Here is a 20,173-nt window from a genome sequence, read left to right on the forward strand (position 1 = left end):
CGAATCCAGGTTGGAATACAGGCAGACTCTAACCTCATACCTTTAATGCACTGTCTGAGCTGAAATGTCACTTTCTTTATATATTGATAAAACCTTATGTTATCTCAGGGCTGTGACTTGAAAGAAATTCTGGGATTTATACTCATAGAGTCATAGAGATGTACAGCATGGAAACAGATCCTTCAGTCCAACCTGTACATGCCAACCAAATATCCCAACCCAATCTAGTCCCACCTGCCAGCACCTGGCCCATATCCCTCCAAACCCTTCCTCTTCATATACCCATCCAAATGCCTCTTAAATGTTGCAGTTGTACTAGTCTCCACCACTTCCTCTGGCAGCTCATTCCGTACACATACCAACTTCTGTGTGAAAAAGTTGTCCCTTAGGTCTCTTTTATATCTTTCCCCTCTCTCACTTAACCTATGCCTTCTAGTTCTGGACTCCCCACCCCAGGGAAAAGACTTTGCCTATTTATCCTATCCATGCCCCTCATGATTTTGTAAACCTCTCTAAGGTCACCTCTGAGCGACCGATGCTCCAGGGAAAACAACCCCAGCCTGTTCAGCCTCTCCCTATTGCTCAAATCCTCCAACACTGGCAACATGCTTGTAAATCTTTTCTGAACCCTTTCAAGTTTCACAACATCTTTCCGATAGGAAGGAGACCAGAACTGCACGCAATATTCCAGAAGTGGTCTAACGAATGTCCTGTACAGCAGCAACATGAGCTCCCAACTCCTGTACTCAATACTCTGACCAATAAAGGAAAGCATACCAAATGCCTTCTTCATATCCTATGTACCTGCGACTCCACTTTCAAGGAGCTATATACCTTTGTTCAGCAACACTCTCTACAACCTTACCATTATGTATATAAGTCCAGCTAAGATCTCCTTACCCAAAATGCAGCAGCTCACATTTATCTGAATTAAACTCCATCTGCCACTTCTCAGCCCAGTGGCCAATCTGATCAAGATTCCGTTGTAATCTGACATAACCGCTATCCACTACACCTCGAATGTTGGTGTCATCTGCAAACTTACTAACTATACCTCTTATGCTCACATCCAAATCATTTATATAAATGATGAAAAATAGTGGACAAAGCACCGATCCTTGTGGCACTCCACTGGTCACAGGCCTCCAGTCTGAAAAGCAACCCCCCACCACCACCATCTGTCTTCTACCTTTCAGTCAGTTCTGTATCCAAATGTCGACTTCTCCCCATATTCCGTGAGATCTAACCTTGCTAACCTGTCTCCCATGGGGAACCTTCTCGAACATCTTACTGAAGTCCGCATAGATCACATCAACCACTCTGCCCTCATCAATCCTCTTTGTTATCTCTTCAAAAAACTCAATCAAATTTGTGAGACATGATCTCCCACACACAAAGCCATGTTGATTATCCCTAATTGGTCCTTGCCTTTCCAAATACATGTACATCCTGTCCCTCAGGATTCCCTCCAACAACTTGCCCACCACCCCTGTCAAGCTCACAGGTCTATAGTTCCCTGGCTTGTCCTTACCACCCTTCTTAAACAGTGGTACCACGCTTGCCAACCTCCAGTCTTCCTGCACCTCACCTGTGACTAACAATGATACAACTATTTCAGTAACAGGCCCAGCAATCACTTCCCTAGCTTCCCACAGAGTTCTTGGGTACACCTGATCAGGTTGGGAGGATTTATCAACTTTTATACGTTTCAAGACTCCAGCACTTCCTCCTATGTAATATGGACATTTTTTCAAGATGTCACCATCTATCTCCCTACATTCTATGTCTTCCATGTCCTTTTCCACAGTAAATATTGATGCAAAATACTTGTTTAGTATCTGCCCCATCTCCTGCGGCTCCACACAAAGGCTGCCTTGCTGATCTTTGAGGGGCCCTATTCTCTCCCTAGTTACCCTTTTGTCCTTAATGTATTTGTAAAAACCCTTTGGATTCTCCTTAATTCTATTTGCCAAAGGTATCTCATGTCTCCTTTTTGCCCTCCTGAATTCAGTCTTAAGTATACTCACACTTTCTTTATACGCTTCTAAGGATTCACTTGATCCATCCTGTCTATACCCTCTTTCTCTTAACCAAACCCTCAATTTCTTGAGTCATTCAGCATTCCCTATACCTACCAGCCTTTCCTTTCACCATGACAGGAATATATTTTCTCTGGGCTCTCGTTATCTCATTTCTGAAGGCTTTCCATTTTCCAGCCGTCCCTTTACCTACGAACATTTGCACCCAGTCAGCTTTTGAAAGTTCTTGCCCAATACTGTCAAAATTGGCCTTTCTCCAATTTAGAACTTCAACTTTTAGATCTGGTCTATCCTTTTCCAACATTATTTTAAAACTAATGGAATTATGGTCACTGGCCTCAAAGTGCTCCCCCACCGACACCTCAGTCACCTGCCCTGCCTTACTTCCCAAGACTAGGTCAAGTTTTGCAGAAACAAAAGTCAAAACAACAGCACTTTTAAAAGGGAGGGGAACAGACAATGGAAGCTCTTGGTGAGGTCCGTGCAGAGAGAAAGAAACACAGCAGTGAACCTGCACAGTTAGTGCCTTTGCTGTTTGAATTCATGTATCGCTGGACATCAGAGTGCATGTGGGAAAATTAACAAAGAGTGAAATTCACAACTAATCTCAGAGGAACCTGCTTGGGAGAGGTCACAGCACAGAAACAGAAGTGAATATTTAAGTGTTGCCTTACAGTAAGTCTGCAGTAGTGAGTAGAGGGGGTTCTTTCTTGGTTATATGTTTACTGAGATATGTCTCTTGATTAAACTTAAATATAAGCCACAACTATTAATTTTACCTAGAGCAGTGTGTTGTAGAGGAATAAGAAGGTGCTATTTTCTGGGTCTGTAGATTGTGAAGGAGCAAAAATGGCCTTTAGTAGAGTGACATGCTCTTCTTGTCGATGTGAGAGTTTAGGGAGAGTTTACGGGTTACTGAGGATTATAGCTGCAATAAATGTTGTTGGTTGCAAATCCTATCAGATCAAATGGAATCAGTTGGAGAGACAGTTAGAGGCAATGATGAATTTACAACAGCAAGGGGCTGTGATGGATGGCAGTTATAGGAAGGAGGAAAAGTCACAGGTACAGTCACAAAGATGGGTTAACTCCAGGAAAGGTAAGAGAGGTAGGCGGTTAGTGCAGGAGCCTTATTGTGGTATTGTTCGCCGAGCTGGGAATTTGTGTTGCAGACGTTTCATCCCCTGTCTAGGTGACATCCTCAGTACTTGGGAGCCTCCTGTGAAGCGCTTCTGTGATGTTTCCTCCGGCATTTATAGTGGTTTGTCTCTGCCGCTTCCTTCCTTCCGCAGGAGCCTTCTGTGGTTATCCCCATTTCAAACAAAGTATGCTGTTTTAGAAAATGTAGGGGGTGATGGATTCTCAGGGGAACATAGCACAAACAGCCAAGTTTCTGGTATTGACATTGGGTCTAATGCAATGAGGGGTACGTTGGGTTCCAAGAGATCAATTGTGTTAGGGGACTCTCTAGTCCAAAGTACAGATCGACGTTTCTGTGACCAGCAGTGAAAAATCAGAATGATGTGTTGTTTCCCTGGTGCCAGGATCAAGGATGCAGAATGTTCTCAAGGGAGAGAGGGGCCAGCAGGAGGTCACTGATCTGATCTGATTGGAACCAATGACATAGGAAGGAAAAAGATTGAGATTCTGAAGCATGGCTGAGGAGCTGGTGTATGGGAGAAGGATTCACATTTTTTGGATCACTGAAACCTCTTTTGGGGTAGAAGTGACCTGTACAAGAAGGATGGATTGCACCTACATGGGAGGGGGACTAATATACTGGCAGGGAAATTTTCTAGAGCTGCTTGGGAGGATTTAAGCTAGTAAGGTTGAGGAGGTGGGACCCAAGTAGATAGTGAGGAAAGAGATCAATCAGAGCCTGGTACAATTGAGAACAGAAGTGAGTCAAACAGTCAGGGCAGGCAGGGACAAAGCAGAGAACAAGATAGAACTGATAAATTAAACTGCATTTATTTCAATGCATCGGGCCTAACAGGGAAGGCAGATGAACTCAGGGCATGGTTAGGAACATAGGACTGGGATATCATAGCAAATACAGAAACATGGCTCAGGGATGGACAGGACTGGCAGCTTAATGTTCCAGGATACAAATGCTACAAGAAGGATAGAAAGGCAAGAGAGGAGGGGGAGTAGCGTTTTCGATAAGGGATGGCATTACAGCTGTACTGAGGGAGGATATTCCCGGAAATACAGCCAGGGAGGTTATTTGGATTGAACTGAGAAATAAGAAAGGGATGATCACCTTACTGGGATTATATTATAGACCCCTAATAGTCAGAGGAAAATCAAGAAACAAATTTGTCAGGAGATCTCAGTTATCTGTAAGAATAATAGGGTGGTAATGATAGGGGATTTTAACTTTCCAAACATAGACTGGGACTGCCATAGTGTTAAGGGTTTACATGGAGAGGAATTTGTTATTTGTGTACAATAAAATTTTCTGATTTAGTATGTGGATGTACCTACTAGAAAAGGTGCAAAACTTACATATTAATCAATCAAAATCTGTATCCCGATTCTAAGTGATTAAAGACCTAACAGCCAGCTAGGTTTCTCTAATACACCGCATCAGTTGTATGCCACTTTGATCTTTTACTTACAAATTCTGCATCCTGTGTATCCTGCCCAACTAGCTACCTGATGAAGGAACAGCACTTTGAAAGCTTGTACTTTCAAGTAAACCTGTTGGTCTACAGCTTGGTGTTGTGTGAAATTTAACTTTGTCTATCTGACTTTAAAAAACTCGATAGTTGCCTTGCATAGAATAGAAATAAAGTCCAAGATGAGATACTTGGAGGCTCACCTGACTTCCACCAGGTCATTTGGCTTATAACTGGGATGCAGAAAGAACCAGACCTTCTTCACAAAATGATCAATTGTGGGCTCTTTCCGTGAACCTCGCACATAAACCATCCACTTATGGGTGGATTGATCATTCTCCTCCCTCTTGTCTGGGGGAATGTACCTATAAAGCAGTAAATTTAGTCAGTTAAAGAGAAATCAAGTATCTCATTTGACTGACAAATCATCTCAACTTCTTTCAGCATATCACAGGTGAAGAGAGTGAAACTCCCAATGCTGCTGAGCCTCTCTCAGAATTATCCCAGGGAGACCAGGAAAGGGAGCAAAAATCACTCAGCAAAACAGGAAAAAAAGCATTTGTACAGCACTGAGGCAAAAAGCAGGAAATTGCAATGTAAGATTGAGAAAAGAAACAAAATTCCAGCAGGGACAGAAATTGGAAGCAGAAATTAGCACAGGGTCCAGGAGAAGAACAAAAGCAATTTATTAATTCCAGTGCCTGGATAATGTAAAATAAAACATTGATTGAATAGATAACCAGAAAGATGGAGTGGAAATTCATTAAGATAATTTTTACAATTCACTCAGTCGACTTCAGTTAAAGTGCAATTTAAGAACAGAAGACAATTCAGTCCACTTCAGCAGCGATCTGCACTTCAACCTGATTTACCCACTTTTGATTCATAACACCTTAATACTTATAATTTTTACAACGAGCAGGTTTGAAATAATGAGCAACCTACCCTTATTAACTGCATTTTCTATTCTGCCCCCGATGCCTGTACATGGAACATTTTGATATATTATACCACTTAGGCATATGCATGCAGACTTCAGAGGATTCAAGATCTGCTCATCTCCACTAATTGCCCATCATAACTATGGCAGAAGATCCATGAAAAATCTGGAAGGATTGCTGATGTCCCCTTTTCTCTGGTTCTCTGACATAGTTACTATGGATTCTATTTGCAGTGAACAAAATATTGAACATCAAGTCGTCTTTTCATGTTGCATCCTGATTAACTTGAATTTCACATCCACTGCCATCAGATGGAAAGGAGGCCCGACAAAAAGAAAAGTACAAAACATTCAGAAATGCAGACAGACACCAAGAAAGGCCAAGCACTGACTTTGAAACATTGCCAACGACAATTGTCTTCTTGATGTAAAGGCGCGATGGATCTTCACTGGTGGTGAGGTAGGTACACCTCTGTTCTATCTCCTGTGGGGTTGGGACTCCAAAGGTATCCTAGGAAAGGTAGTATTTAGTAAACAATGAGATACAGTGCTGTACCTTGCTTGATCGTACATTGATATTCCATTTTAATCCCTCATCAATGCTTTTCCTCCCTCCTTGGACTACATATAGAGTTGAAAAATGTGTTGCTGAAAAAGCGCAGCAGGTTAGGCAGCATCAAAGGAGCAGGAGAATTGACATTTCGGGAATAAGCCCTTCTTCGGGAATGAGGAGGGTGTGCCAAGCAGGCTAAAATAAAAGGTAGGGAGGAGGGACTTGGGGGAGGGGCATTGGGAATGCGATAGGTGGAAGGAGGTTAAGATGAGGGTGATAGGCCGGAGAGGGGTTGGGGGCGAAGAGGTCGGGAAGAAGATTGCAGGTCAAGAAGGCGGGTGCTGAGTCTGAGGGTTGGGACTGAGAAAAGGTCGGGGGAGGGGAAATGAGGAAGCTGGAGAAATCTGCATTCACCCCTTGTGGTTGGAGGGTTCCTAAGCGGAAGATGAGGCGCTCTTCCTCCCAGGCGTCGTGTTGCCATGGTCTGGCGATGGAGGAGGCTAAGGACCTGCATGTCCTTGGCGGAGTGCGAGGGGGAGTTAAAGTGTTCAGCCACGGGGCAGTTGGGTTGGTTGGTGCGGGTGTCCCAGAGGTGTTCTCTGAAACGTTCTGCAAGCAGATCGCCTTTGTCCCCAATGTATAGGAGGCCACAACAGGTGCAGTGGATGCAGTAAATAATGTGTGTGGAGGTGCAGGTGAACTTGTGATGGATATTTCTTGCAAGAAATGTAAAACTTGCACCCACACCTCCACCCTCATTTCCCTCCAAGGTCCCAAGGGATTCTTTCATATCCGTCACAAATTCACCTGCACCTCCACGCACATCATTTGCTGCATCCGCTGCACCCAATGTGGCCTCCTATACATTGGGGAGACAGGCTGCCTACTTGCGGAACGTTTCAGGGAAGACCTCTGGGACACCCGCACCAACCAACCCAACCTCCCTGTGGCTGAACACTTTAGCTCCCCCTCCCACTCCGCCAAGGACATGCAGGTCCTTGGACTCCTCCGTTGCCAGACCATGGCAACACGACGCCTGGAGGAAGAGCGCCTCATTTTCTGCTTAGGAACCCTCCAACCACAAGGGGTGAATGCAGGTTTCTCCAGCTTCCTCATTTCCCCTCCCCCCACCTTTTCTCAGTCCCAACCCTCAGACTCAGCACTGCCTTCTTGACCTGCAATCTTCTTCCCGACCTCTCCGCCACCTCCCCCCCCCCCCAGCCTATCACCCTCACTTAACCTCCTTCCACCTATCGCATTCCCAACGGTCCTCCCCCAGGTCCCTCCTCCCTACCTTTTATCTTAGCCTGCTTGACACACCCTCCTCATTCCTGAAGAAGGGCTTATGCCCAAAATGTCGATTCTCCTGCTCCTTTGATGCTGCCTGACCTGCTGCACTTTTCCAGCAACACATTTTTCAACTCTGATCTCCAGCATCTGCAGTCCTCACTTTCTCCTACACATAGAGTTGGCTTACACACAGAGTGATACAGCACAGAACAGACCCTTCGGTCCAACTAGAACATTCCAACCAGGTTTCCCAAACTAAACTAGTCGCACTTCCTGCAGTTATTCCATAACCTTCTAAATTTCATGTACCTATCCAAACATCTTTTAAACATTGTAACATTACCTGCATCTACCACCTCCTCTAGCAAGTAAGGAAGCCAGCAACCCAACTACAGATAACTCTGCCCATTCTCATAACCAATTTGTGTTGTTCTATTCTATATGGAGAGATTGGCATCTCAGCATAGTGAGATTACACCTATGCAAGGCTCTATTTGTTGCTGCTTTATCCTCCTCCCTAGTGTGATGATTCCTGGGTTCTGATGTTCACTAGTAGCTCACTCAAGTGAATATTTGCTATGTGAACTTGAGGGCAGGCCATCTGACTGCAGACATCCATGGGCATCAGACTTCACATGACTGCCACACACTCAGGAGTAGGAACCCTAGCAGCTTTTGGGAGCTCAAGCCCACTGGGATCAACCATAGCATTCATTACTATTTGCTGACCTGTAATTTGGACGCACTGTTTTAGTCCCAACCATGCCCTCCCGACACGATGAGGGATTTGCCAGAGATCACTGTACCTGGCCAGTGTTCCTCCCTGCTCTTTTCTCGGATCTGAAAGTTTGTATGTCCTCACTTGTTGCAGTGGGCTGTTCCTGCTCATTCTCTTTGTCCAGAAAGGTGTCTGCTTGATGAGTGACGGAATCTGTTTCTGATTGGTTGGCTGATGGAGTTTCAGATCGTTGATTGCCAGGGGAAGATGACCGGGAAGGAGATTCTAGAAATTTCTTGATGACTGGGTGATTAAAGATAGTAGGATCATATGGTTTTGGACCCTAAAGCAAAAAAAAAATCACATAGCCCAGTTTAGTCAATCACAAGTTCAGGACAGCAAGATTAAACTAACTAAGGGTAAACCTCTTAGAGAACAGTGAAGGACAGTTCTAACAGTTCAACCAAGAAATAGCAATGATATTAGTCACATTGTCCTGATGAAAACCAACATCTTTAATGAAGAAAAATGCTTTCTGTATAACTATGATCTGGCAATGTAATCATTGATTAAGTACATTTGTCAAGTAAATGCCCATTCTCAACGTAAAGCTAATGTCAGTTTCCAAGAAACCACATGGTCATACCCTTCTCAATCCAAAACAAAATCTGCCAACATTTCTTAGATCATCCTTATATATAAACATGTCCTTCCAGCAATAATAACTAAACTTATACCACCTAAAGTGGGTTGACTGTTTCAAACAGAAGCAGTCTTAAATTCTTCTAATACCCGAGTAAATTTTTGGAAGCAATCTGTCATGACAAATTGCTGGAGGTAAACTCTCAGAGTATCTGATTTCTAACAGAGAAACAAAAACCAAGACCACAGCTTGACCCAAGGAATATGCCGTTGGGGTGTCTTTTATTTATCACAAAGAATGAGGTTTCCCATTAGCTTTGATTACATTCTCTTTCAAAGCACATGTCACATATTGACTGTGATGACACCAACTAAAACACAATCATTATTTGCAGTGATTTATCCCTTTAAGGAAATAGAAAGGGCTGCACACCAGCTCATTATGGGTCTTTTATTGTAATGAGAAATCCAGGATAAAAGGTTGATATCCACATCCAATAGAAATCTATTCCACTCAAGGAGGCAATCTGGTCTATCAACATGTGCTATATTTTTGCGAAAGCAATGTAAAATTACTGCTTAGTTCCATGTATCTGTCGAAGATTCAAATACTCAGCCTTATTCTTTTCATCAGATGCAATTTTTTTTACTCAACAGCACGAAAGCATTCTATGCTTCAATATACCTGTTGCACAAATAAATCTCTACGCAAAACCAACCCATGTGAGTTCTCTACTAACAAAAAATTTAATGGGACTGTACTCCTTCCCGACTCCCAACAAAAGGAAACAATCTGCTCTAATTATGCCATCATAACCTTATGTCATTTCTTCTCTGGTCCACTGGAAACAGCCATAGCATCTTAAGTCCCTCCTCACACCATTCCTACTGGTTTGTACAATTTGAGGAAATTATGCATTTGAATTCTCAGGTACCTGTCCATCTTTTAATGTAATTGTCCATCCATTCTACTAGGTCATCTCTTGAGGCATATCCCTGAACTTTTATAAAAACCTTATCTAATAGCACCTGGAAATGCATAAATGTGATGGCTAATACATTCCTTTTGTAAATTAAGGCTTTTAATTGATGTTATATTATCTGATCGACAATTAGTTGGTTTATCTTTCTATATTATCAAGAACAAAACTGGTCTGCTAGCTACACCCCAATCCCACAGTCTAATTTAGACAAAAAAGGAGGAAATAGCTTCTGCTATCTCCTCACTGACTTACCATTGTCTCAGCAGCATGCACCCAGGACCGAAGATCATTGCATCTTTTCTGGGTCCAAGGCTTAGAATAAAAACTTTGCTGTAATGCATTGCTTTAATAATTTATCAGCAAAATCATGAATCGTTGCTATAAATTCCGTTCCATCAATTAACTTGACAGCACACAATTTTTCATCTTTCCTTTAGATTCAATAATTCAGTTAAACATTGGAACTTTAGATCTGTTATTTTCAGTTTCAATAGAATCATAATAACCAATCACTTTTATGTAATGCTGTTGGCAGCTATTACAAGATTATATAGATACTGACCCAATCATGTGACATTAATCACATGGGAACACTGAAAGAGTTTAAAAACCTGGTCAAGAAGATTACCTGCTTCATCCTCCTTACCTCAGTAATCTTGGGCTGCACAGCCGACGCATAGTAGTTGGCCACAATGCAAGCACGAAGTTTGTCCATCATTCTTCTGGCTTCATTCAGGCGCTTTAAGTACAAATAGATAGTCAAATCACTCATTTCATAAGTAACTGTTTATAAATATTCTCTTCAAATTAAATGAATCTTAAAAGAACATTGGATTTTCTGGAGTTACTAAATCTCCTTTTGGATATCACTACATCAAAACATAAGAAGCAAGGGTGGCAGAGACCATTTTGCCCTCTGACATTCAACATAAGCGTGACTGATCTTCTATCATAATTCTACCTTCTCATATCATCTCTATTTCTCTTAATAAGCAAAATATTTTGATATTAACTTCTGCATTGAGTATATTCAGTTCAACAGCCACAATTGTCTGGTGTGGAGAACTGCACAGGTTCACAATACTGAGTGAAAAAACTCTTCATCTCAGTCACAAACAGTGACCCCTTCTTAGGAATGTGACCTCTTGGTTGTAAATCCCTTAGCAAGGGAAACATTTTCTCAACATCCACCTTGGCTTGAGACCCTTAAGAATTTTAGGTTTCAGTTAGATTACCTTTCCCTACTCTGAATGCAAGCATAACTCAGTCTCTCAATGTTTAAAAACTAAGGTGCATTTTTAAAACTTTTTCCTACCAAAGTCGGTTACTTCACACTGAGATTGCATTCAATCTACCATATGCTTGATCACTTACTCAAGATGTCCAAATCACCCTGCATTATCTTGACGCCTTCTCCATCAGTTTCTTTCCTATCTAACTTTCTACTGTTCATAAATTTGGATATGTTACATTCAGTATTCTCACTTAAATAATTAAAACAGACTGTATGAATGACAGAGAAGACTTGATGGGCAAAATGGCCTTGCTCTGTACCCAAGTCTTATGTTTGTATTGTCAATAGCTAAGATCCAAGGACTGATCCTTGTAGTACCCTGCTAAATAGACACCTAACTCAAAAATGTATCGCTTATCCCTATTATTTTGTTTTTATCCACTAACCAACCTTCAAACTGTAGGAACTTATTAACCTTGGTCCCACGAGTCCCATTTCTGTGGAATAATCTCTTTCAAATGCTTTTTGGAAGTCCAAAGAAACTAAATTCATTGGTTCCCTTAATCAAACTTCATAAGACCATAAGAAGCCATGCTAAATTGCCCATAGTGTTAGGTAAGGGGTAAATGTAGGGGTATGGGTGGGTTGCGCTTCGGCGGATCGGTGTGGACTTGATGGGCCGAAGGGCCTGTTTCCACACTGTAAGTAATCTAATCTAAAAAAAAGTACGAACAGAAATAGGCCATTCAGTAAGATCATGGCCGATCTGATTGCAGCCTTAATTCCAATCCCCTGACTGTTTTTCATAACCCTTGTCAATCAAAGATCAGCCTTGAATGCATTCATTAACCCAGCCCCTATTTCTCTGTTTTTTTCAAACACATAATGTGAGAGACTAACCATGCAGTGAAGAAGTTCTTCATCTCGTCTGTAACGGGAGATGTATTATTTTGAAAGTTTCAAGTTCACAAGACCCCTGAAGAGGAAATATCCTCCCAACATCTGTTAAGTAAAGCTCCCTTAGAATCTTATATGATTCAATAAGATCATCTCTCATTCTTCTAAATGGAAGGTCACACCTACTCAACCTTGCCTCATCAAACAACCCTTTCCTAACAAGTATTGTCCTTGCAGCAGAGGCAGTCTCACTTGCTAAAAACCCCAAATTAAACCCTTCTAAGGTTGCCTCTGGAGATGGAAGGGGTAGATGAAGGCTCATTCCTGGCATTGGGAAAGAAAGGTCCACTGAGAGACACTTCTTTGCTCTTGCTGAGGACCCCCTCATTCCCTGTAACTCCCAACCTGTGATAAATCTCATGTCTTCACTCACCCGTGGCTCAGTCTCCTAACCATCCTGGGTCTCAGACAGGTGCATTACAAGGAGCAGACACACCCTTTCTTCAAGTGCTGCTGAGCAATGAGATAACACTAGGATTTGATTAGTAGGCAGCTCTCAGCCTGCAGCACCTCTACCCCAGAGCCTTTGATCCCAGGGAAGACCCACTGCTGCCCAGTTTGTGATTGGTACTGCATACAACAGCCCTTCTCAAACAAAAAGGCACAGTGCCATTCTCTAGACAGCAGGTGAGTTTACCATTGGCCACGTTAAATTCCATACAAATGATTAGATTAGACTTACAGTGTGGAAACAGGCCCTTCAGCCCAACAAGTCCACACCGACGCGCAACCCACCCATACCCCTACATTTACCCCTTACCTAACACTACGGGCAATTTAGCTTGGCCAATTCACCTGACCCGCACATCTTTGGACTGTGGGAGGAAACCGGAGCACCCGGAGGAAACCCACGCAGACACGGGGAGAACGTGCAAACTCCACACAGTCAGTCGCCTGAGTCGGGAATTGAACCCGGGTCTACAGGCGCTGTGAGGCAGCAGTGCTAACCACTGTGCCACCGTGCCGCCCATATGATGTGCTTAATGTCTCTGCCATTTCCCTATTCTCATTATAATTTCATCCTCTCTTGTTTACTGGGCATATGTTTATTTTCACCAATCTTTTCTAACTTTATATATTTATTGAAATCTTTACCATTTATTTTTATGTCTCTTGCTAGTCTACTCATATATTCTTTCCTCACTTTTTAATCAGTTCTTTATTCTGCCTTCGATAATTGCAGAATTTAACAGTGCTTGGCTTCATGATAAGCTTCTTCCTTGAATATGCAGTGGGATGGAGACGGAGAGGGATGGAGAAACACAGATAGACATAGCATGCGTGAGAAAGATACAGAAAGAATTCAAATCCATCACCACTGTAGATGAAACCAAAATCAATTCATAAATTTGAAATATAAAAGAAGCCGCAGTAGTGGAACCATGAAACTACCATACGTTATCATAAGAAACTGGTTCATTATGTCCACAAAGAAGGAAATCTGTCATCCTCACCTAATCTGGAGTAGGTCCTTAGCTCATCTAGAATAGTCTGCAGTGGACTGACTCTCAACCATCATAGAGTCATACAGTGCAGAAACAGGCTCTTTGGTCCAAACAGTCCATGCTGAACATAATGCCAAACTAAACTAGTCCGACTTGTCTGCTCCTGGTCCATATCCTTCCAAACCTTTCCTATGCATGTATCCATCCAAATGTCTTTTAAACATTGTAATTGTACCTGCATCTACCATTTCCTCAGGAAGTTCATTCTACACACATCCTCAAACAAACTTGTCCAGCAAGCCGTTCTGGTTAAGAGCAATTAGGGATGGGTAACAAATACTTACCTTGCCAGTAACATAACAAAAGCATATGAAGAGAAACAAGTCTTTTAACTCCTCTTCTTAGCTATGGTTCTATGGTTTAAATGCCTTAAATAAACACTTTTTTTTTTGCAAATTTTGTATTAATTGCTTAGGCGCTAACTATTGCTTTTCTAATCTCATAACCCCATTTACTTTAGCCAAATTGCCACTTCCTACCTGCATACAGTAAAATTTGTGTTATCTAGCACACAACAACTAAGATGGTGCAGGAACACACACATCCTTTAATAATTCCCTGGTACTGTTATTTGATCAGCAACAGCATTAATGTCACTGACGTTGAGCACAACTGATGTCTTTACCTGATCTATGATCTCAATCTCATGCTCTTTGTTCTTCATCTCCATTGCAAACTGTTCCTTGATAATAACTTCAATCTTCTGCAGAGTGGCTTCACGTGCTATGTGAGAAAGAGAACATATAACTCAGTAGGATGGTAAATATTATAATTAGTTTAAATTTGATCACATCAATCACGGGCTAACTAAGATAATGTAGACAGTACATACGTTCACTAAACATACAAAGCAAGTGAGTTCAAGTTTCACAAAACATAGGTGAGATCATCTAAAGTTTACGTGGCAAGAGACTGACAGGAATAAAAACAGGACATGTTGAAAATATCAACACGTCGAGGAAGGCTGACGAAGGGAGATACAAGAGCTAACAATGTGAGTCATAGATGCAGGTCATTGAGGTCGTCCACATGAAACATTAACTCTATCTTGTCCACAGATGCTGCCTGATATGTTGAGTATTTTCAACATTTTGCCTTTGTTTCACCTGTTTAGTACGCACAGTATTTTGATTATGTACTGGAGGTTCAAGAGTTTGCAACTGACTTTCTTAACCAAGTTCTTCCATCAATGCAAAATATTGGCATCATTATTCAATGGGCTATAGACCTGGACCTGAACCTGCTAGAATAATATCAGCTTAACTAAGCATTTACTTTTGAGACATTCATGACACAGGAAAGTCTTATTGATTTTCACCAGGATGTATTTTTACTTTCTTTCCTTTATGAAGAATGCCTCACATTGCCTAAGGGCAGACAGATTAGTGGACTGGGCAGATAGATGACAGATACAGTTTTATGTTTAAAAATATTCAGCAGAAAACACAACAAATAAGGAAATTTTCTAGGTTATTCATTTTCACATTTGAGATTGCAAAAGGATTGAATTCTATGTTTTCTGATGCTACTGTTAATTTGAGAACTCCAAAACTTGGCTGGCTTTTGCACTATTAATGAACTTCCATTAAAAGTTTTATGTCTGAAGATTTTATTTCATCCCATATATTTCCTTCAAGCCAACTTAACAGAATCCTTTAATTAAATGCCACCTGATTAAACTCATGTGTGGATTATACTTTATAAAAACCCTCCAAACTTTCAATTAAAATTTCAGCGTGTAATCAGTCCTAGGTATAAGACTGTTCCCTCAGCTTAAGTTACACCTTGTAACTCACTCTGGATGTAATATTATGTACATGAATCATCTAAACGCTTATTCATCATTGTATTCAACTCACTCCTAATTAGGTTGCCAACCACAGAGTCATTGAGGTGTACAGCATGGAAACAGACCCTTCGGTCCAACCCGTCCATGCCGACCAAATATCACAACCCAATCTAGTCCCACTTGCCAGCACCTGGCCCATATCCCTCCAAACCCTTCCTATTCATATACCCATCCAAATACCTCTTAAATGTTGCAATTGTGCCAGCCTCCACCACATCCTCTGGCAGCTCATTCCATACACGTACCACACTCTGCGTGAAAATGTTGCCCCTTAGGTCTCTTTTATATCTTTCCCCTCTCACCCTAAACCTATGCCATCTAGTTCTGGACTTCCCGACTCCAGGGAAAAGACTTTGCTTATTTATCCTATCCATGCCCCTCATAATTTTGTAAACCTCTATAAGGTCACCCCTTTGCCTCCAATGCTCCAGGGAAAAACAACCCCAGCCTGTTCAGCCTCTCCCTGTAGCTCAGATCCTCCAACCCTGGCAACATCCTTGTAAATCTTCTCTGAACCCTTTCAGGTTTCACAACATCTTTCCGATAGGAAGGAGACCAGAACTGCACGCAATATTCCAACAGTGGCCTAACCAATGTCCTGTACAGCCGCAACATGACCTCCCAACTCCTGTACTCAATGCTCTGACCAATAAAGGAAAGCATACCAAATGCCTTCTTCACTATCCTATCTACCTGCGACTCCACTTTCAAGGAGCTATAAACCTGCACTCCAAGGTCTCTTTGTTCAGCAACACTCCCCAGCACCTTACCATTAAGTGTATAAGTCCTGCCAAGACTTGCTTTCCCAAAATGCAGCACCTCGCATTTATCTGAATTAAACTCCATCTGCCACTTCTCAGCCCATTGGCCCATCTGGACAAGATCCTGTTGTAATCTGAGGTAACCCTCTTCGCTGTCCACTACACCACCAATTTTGGTGACATCTGCAAACTTACTAACTGTACCTCTTATGCTCTCATCCAAATCATTTATGTAAATGACAAAAAGTAGAGGGCCCAGCACCAATCCTTGTGGCATTCCACTGGTCACGGGCCTCCAGTCTGAAAAACACACTTTGAGCCAGTTCTGTATCAAATGGCTAGTTCTCCCTGTATTCCATGAGATCTAACCTTGCTAATCAGTCTCCCATGGGGAACCTTGTCAAATGCCTTACTGAAGTCCATATACATATATCTACTGCTTTGCCCTCATCAATCCTCTTTGTTACTTCATCGAAAGACTTAATCAAGTTTTTGAGACATGATTTCCCATGCACAAAGCCATGTTGACTATCCCGAATCAGTCCTTGCCTTCCCAAATACATGTACATCCTGTCCCTCAAGATTCCCTCCAACAACTTGCCCACCACCGAGGTCAGGCTCATTGGTCTATAGTTCACTGGCTTGTCCTTACCACCCTTCTTAAACAGTGGCACCAAATTTGCCAACCTCCAGTCTTTCGGTACCTCACCTGTGACTATCGATGATACAAATATCTCAGCAAGAGGCCCAGCAATGACTTCTCTAGCTTCCCACAGGATTCTTGGGTACACCTGATCAGATCCTGGGGATTTATCCACCTTTAACCATTTCAAGACATCCAGCACTTCCTCCTCTGTAATATGGACTTTTTGCAAGATGTCACCATCTACTTCCCTACAGGCTATATCTTCCCTATCCTTTTCCACAGTAAATACTGATGCAAAATATTCATTTAGTATCTCCCCATTTTCTGTGGCTCCACACGAAGGCCGCCTTGCTGATCTCTGAGGGGCCCTATTCTCTCCTTAGTTACCCTTTTGACCTTAATATATTTGTAAAAGCCCTTTGGATTCTCCTTAATTCTATTTGCCAAAGCTATTTCATGTCCCCATTTTGCCCTCCTGATTTCCCTCTTAAGTATATTCCTACTTTCTTTATACTCTTCTAAGGATTCATTCTATCTATCCTGTCTGTACCTGACACATGCTTCCTTCTTTTTCTTAACCAAACCCTCAATTTCTTTAGTCATCCAGCATTCCCTATATTTACCAGCCTTCCCTTTCACCCTGACAGATTATACTTTCTCTGGATTCTTGTTATCTCATTTCTGAAGGCTTCCCATTTTCCAGATGTCCCTTTACCTGCGAACATCTGCCTCCAATCAGCTTTTGAAAGTTCTTGCCTAATACCGTCAAAATTGGCTTTTCTCCAATTTAGAACTTCAACTTTTAGATCTGGTCTATCCTTTTCCATCACTATTTTCAAACGAATAGAATTATGGTCACTGGCCCCAAAGTGCTCCCCCACTGACACCTCAGTCACCTGCCCGGCCTTATTTCCCAAGAGTAGGTCTTTGCACCTTCTCTAGTAGGTACATCCACATACTGAATCAGAACATTGTCTTGTACACACTTGAGAAATTCCTCTCCATCTAAACCTTTAACATTATGGCAGTCCCAGTTGATGTTTGGAAAGTTAAAATCCCCTACCATAACCACCCTATTATTCTTAATAATAGCTGAGATCTCCTTACAAGTTTATTTCTCAATTTCCCTCTGACTATTGGGGGGTCTATAATACAATCCCAATAAGGTGATCATCCCTTTCTTATTTCTCAGTTCCATCCAAATAACTTCCCTGGATGTATTTCCGGGAATATCCTCCCTTAGCACAGCTGTAATGCCATCCCTTATCAAAAATGCCACTCCCCCTCCTCTTTTGCCTCCCTTTCTATGCTTCCTGTAGCAGTTGTATCCTGGAACATTCAGCTGCCAGTCCTGCCCATCCCTGAGCCATGTTTCTATAATTGATATGATATTCCAGTCCCATGTTCCTAACTATGTTCTGAGTTCATCTGCCATCCCTGTTAGGCCCCTTGCATTGAAATAAATGAATTGTCCTGAAATCTCTTGAGAATTAAACATTAATCTCCTGAACACTGATGCAAGCAACAAAGGGGGAGAAAAGCCATAAGGATATTAAAAAAAGAAACTGGCAAGTGCTATTTTCCCTAACTTATTCAAACACTTTTGTTTATTAGATGTAAAAATATTGGAGATGAGAAAAACATGGCTACTTAATTAGTTAGGAGTGTACAGTAGGAAGTTATTGAGTCAAACAATACTGCAATAGACCCTTCGGTCCAATCAGTCCACGATGACCATAATCCCAAACTAAACTAGTCCCACCTTCCGGCACTTAGCCTATATCACTCCAAACATTCTTATTCATGTACTTATCAAAATGTCTTTTAAATGTTCTAACTACCCACATTCACCACTTCCTCTGGAAGTGCATTCCATACACAACCCACTGTCTAAATAAATTGCCTTTTTAAAATCTTTCGCCTCGCACCTTAAATATATGTTTTCTAGTCTTGAAATGCCCCACCCTAGGGAAAAGCCACTTGCCAGCTTATCTATATCCTTATAAGTTTATAAACTTATAAGATCACCCCTCAACCTCCTATGTTCTAGTGAAAAAAGGTCCAGCCTCTCCTTATAACTCAAACCCTTCGTTCCCAGCAACATCCTGGTAAATATTTTCTGAATCCTCTCAAACTTAATAATATCCTTTCTGTAACAAGGCAACCAGCACTGGACACAGTACTCCAGAAGAGACCTCACTAATATCCTGTACAACAACATAATGTCCAACTCCTACAGTCTTAGGTCTGATCAATGAAGGCAAGAGTACTAAGAGGGCGGCACAGTGGCTCAGTGGTTAGCACTGCTGCCTCACAGCGCCAGGGACCCAGGTTCGATTCCGGCCTTGGGCGAATGTCTGTGTGGAGTTTGCACATTCTCCCAGTGTCTGCGTGGGTTTCCTCTGGGTGCTCCAGTTTCCTCCCACAATCCAAAGATGTGTAGGTTAGGTGAATTGGCCATGCTAAATTGCCCAAAGTGTTAGATGTATTAGTCAAGGATATATGTAGGGTCGGGGAATGGGTCTGGGTGGGTTACTCTTTGGAGGATCGGTATGGAATTGTTGGGCCAAAGGGCCTATTTCCATACTGTAGCTAATTTCATCTAATCTAAATGCCTCTTAACCACCCTGTCTATATGTGATGTAAATGTCGAAGGATTATGCACCTGAAACTCTTTCTGTTCTACAGTACTACTCAAGACCAGACTTTTAATTCTATAAGTCCTGCCCTTGTTTGTTTTATCAAAATGCAATATCTCACATTTAGCCAAATTAAACACGACCTGTCACTCTTTAGCTCGCTGGCCCAATTGATCAAGATCTCTTTTTAATCTTAGAGGACCTTCTTCACCGTCCATTACACTGTGCCACCAATTTTGGTGTCATCGCAAACTTATTAACCATGCCTTAAGTCATGCCATAAAATCTACAGGAATACATCTGATGAGAGTTAACTGCATTGCCCTCCCATATAACAGATACTCCATATATTAAAATTCTAAACCCTTAATTAGATTCCAATCTACAACTATCACAGATGGTGCCACTCATTCTCTGCAACCTCCTCTAGCAAACACAGTCCTTTGAGATCTCTGCACTCCTTCAAAGCTGGCCTCTGGAACATCACAAATTGTAATCACTCCACCACTAGTGGCCATGTCTTCAGCTGTCAATGTCTTAAAATCTGATATCCCCTTGCTAAATCCATACACCTTTCTCCCTCATTGAAATGCACCTTCAAACTTACCTTTTGACCAAGCTTTTGATCATCTTTTGAAACATCCCCCAACTAGGACATGTCCACCATATAGTCAGTGAACTGCAGACGAACATAAACAAAAACAGAAATCGCTGGAGGAACTTAGCTGGTCTGCCAGTGTCTGCGGAGAGAAAGGACAGCCAACGCTGAGTCCAGTGACACTTCGTTTGTTCCAAT

The 20,173-nt window shown here is 42.0% G+C and overlaps 1 protein-coding gene across 8 annotated transcripts in view; it reads right to left on the reverse strand.

Moving 5' to 3' along the window:
- yeats2 (YEATS domain containing 2) overlaps positions 1–20,173 on the reverse strand; it is a 130,518-nt gene that overhangs the window by 97,936 nt on the left and 12,409 nt on the right. For 7 of the 8 annotated variants that reach the window (XM_060834947.1, XM_060834942.1, XM_060834941.1 and 4 more), the window contains exons 3-7: positions 14,108–14,205; positions 10,433–10,525; positions 8,250–8,504; positions 5,993–6,111; positions 4,864–5,025 (exon numbers count right to left, since the gene is read on the reverse strand). In XM_060834947.1, coding sequence (XP_060690930.1) covers positions 4,864–5,025; positions 5,993–6,111; positions 8,250–8,504; positions 10,433–10,525; positions 14,108–14,205 — 727 coding nt within the window. Of the gene's footprint in view, positions 1–4,863; positions 5,026–5,992; positions 6,112–8,249; positions 8,505–10,432; positions 10,526–14,107; positions 14,206–20,173 lie in introns of those variants that run through there. The other variant, XM_060834944.1, reaches the window with a different exon arrangement.

The sequence above is a fragment of the Hemiscyllium ocellatum genome, chromosome 13 (genome assembly GCF_020745735.1).
Source record: "Hemiscyllium ocellatum isolate sHemOce1 chromosome 13, sHemOce1.pat.X.cur, whole genome shotgun sequence".
Classification (NCBI taxonomy): domain Eukaryota; kingdom Metazoa; phylum Chordata; class Chondrichthyes; order Orectolobiformes; family Hemiscylliidae; genus Hemiscyllium; species Hemiscyllium ocellatum.